At 37.7% G+C, this 2,317-nt stretch overlaps 1 protein-coding gene across 1 annotated transcript; it reads left to right on the top strand.

The window, feature by feature from the left end:
* Window positions 1-737: 737 nt before the first annotated feature.
* On the top strand, window positions 738-2,306 carry LOC122546862 (tetraspanin-31-B-like; the record flags this gene model as incomplete). Its single annotated transcript, XM_043685480.1, has 3 exons — window positions 738-878; window positions 1,907-2,014; window positions 2,105-2,306. Coding segments are annotated over 3 exons (270 nt in total), but the record flags the coding sequence as incomplete, so codon positions are not given.
* Window positions 2,307-2,317: the final 11 nt, after the last annotated feature.

The following is a 2,317-nucleotide window of genomic DNA, read 5'->3' as shown; positions in this document are numbered from 1 at the left end:
TAACTTAGTAATGGTGCTATGAAATTAGCATTGATTGTCATAAAAACCCATCTGGTTACTGATTTCCTCCTTAAGGAATGAAGTCTACCGTCCTCACTTGGTCTGGCCTCCCTGTGACTCCAGACCCACAATGTGATTAACTCTGACTCTGATTCTTAATGGTCTTCAGAAATAGCCTAACAAATCACTCAGTTGAAGCGCAGTTAGGGATGCCTACAAATGTTGGCCATTGCAATGATACCCACATCCCATGCAAAAAATTGAAGATAAAAACAAAATTTAATACCTCCCAACAGCATAGTATTTCATCAGTCCTGCATAGGTGTGCAAACCTAGATTGATGGGCTTACACCCCCAGATTGGGATCTTGCTTTTTCCTCCTGATTTTTCCAATCAGAAATGGAACTCAAAATTAAGTAGTGGTTAAGCAGTCAAAATAGGCAAATAGTCAAAACAACACATGCCAGAGCAGACTTGGGGGTGAATTGCCTACACCTGCTCCTAGTTCTTATGCTCCCTGAAGTGAACTTCTATAACAAGCTGTAGGAGCTTTGGGAAAAGAACTCGCATCACTGCTCCAACATGTTGGTCTTGAACTAAAATCCAAACTTTGTAGGTAACCTCACTGAAAATCCACATCACCTACTTGGAATGCTGCTACGTTTAAGGTCATATGGTAAACTTCAAAAGTGACTTATCAGAAATCAGTATGTTATGTGACATTGATTTTTGTTTAGGAGCATCTGCTAAAGTTGACCTGGAACGGAATGTCAAATACAACCAGACAAGATCTAGAACACCAGCTGAATTGCTGTGGATTTATGAATGATACAGAGAATATTGCCACCTACTTGACTGATCATTTATTGTGTAAAGAAGTGAGTAATATTTCTTGGATTATTGATGACATTCAAAATCATGTTGTCAGCAAACTAAGAGTTTCCTGCACAACATTGAAGGGTAATATTCAGTATCAGGCATGGTATATACTTGCTGCTTAGAATTTCGAGGAAATGAATGTTAATGCATCCCATCAATCTATTTGTTCTCAGAAATATGATATTGGGGTCTTATTTGAATTTGTGAAATTGGCTGTGTAGAAACAAATAATTCATTATTACAGTTTGGCAATGTGTTCAGGTTTGAACTAACTTTCACTCACTCTGATGGTGCTATTAGAGGAGAGAGATGGGGGTGGGAGTGTGGGATGTTTAGAAAGGAGAAATGATCCTTGGAACTATTCCTGGTGACAAAATGGATTGGTGACCTAGGCACAGATTTCCGGTCAGTGGGATAAATGTAGGTATTTCCCTGAAGCAAATGTTCTCCTTAGTTGAAGGATCTGTAACAAGGGAGCATACCTTTAAAGTGAAAGGCAGGAAGTTTAGAGGGGATTTGAGGAAAATATTTTTCACCCAGTGAGTGGTGAGAATCTGGAATACACTGCTTGGGAGGTGGGAAAACTCTAACCTTTAAAAATTATGTAAATCATAGCTTTGAAATGTTATGACATTTCAAGTACTGGGCCAAATGCTGGAAAGTGGGATTAATGTAGACTTAGAGTAACTTTTTCTTTGTTGGTGAGGATTCAGTGGGCCAAAGGGCCTCTTCTGTATTCTGATTATATGATCTATGATTAAATATTCCCAAAGTTAGAACGTGCTTTTCTGTGTAACTTTCTACCCTAATGCTGCTCAGTGAGGCTCTTGCATACTAAATAGAACTGAAGCAGAAGGTTAATTTTTGAAAGGAAACCCTTCTAGTTACTTTACTGAACAAATGTAACATTCAGAAAATAATTAACTACTACATAGATGTTGCTTTATTAAAGAGTGTCTGTGTAACCTACCTTGTCTAGTGAAAATATTTTCAAATTTTCCTTTAAATGCTGTTTTTTTTTTGACAGCACTGCAAACCAAAAGGTTGTAAAACTTGTGGGAATGTCATGCTGACACATTCTGGTCAGGCTCTAAGGATTCTGGGTGGAGTAGGGCTTTTCTTCAGCTTCACTGAGGTGAGGTTTGTTCTATTGTAAAGTAACATTGGTTTTGCTTCTTCTGAAATGTCTTGTGAAACTATAATTTTCTTTTTTTTTTAAGAAAAGGTTTCTCATCAATTCCACTGAACCATTGCAGTTCTTTGTTCTGGGTGTGAAATCCTAAAGCGCTCAGGTGCTGCATAGTCCTGCTCTAGGCAATAGTCCTGCCTTGGACATTCTGGTTCTTCTTTAATAAATTTCTTTACACAAGTATTTCTCTAAAATATATAGACAACACTCTGAAAATCTAGTTCTTTGGCAGTTTTCCACTTATTTTAT

This window comes from Chiloscyllium plagiosum, unplaced genomic scaffold (genome assembly GCF_004010195.1).
Source record: "Chiloscyllium plagiosum isolate BGI_BamShark_2017 unplaced genomic scaffold, ASM401019v2 scaf_6237, whole genome shotgun sequence".
Lineage (NCBI taxonomy): Eukaryota > Metazoa > Chordata > Chondrichthyes > Orectolobiformes > Hemiscylliidae > Chiloscyllium > Chiloscyllium plagiosum.
This window is presented reverse-complemented; position numbering and strand designations above follow the sequence as displayed.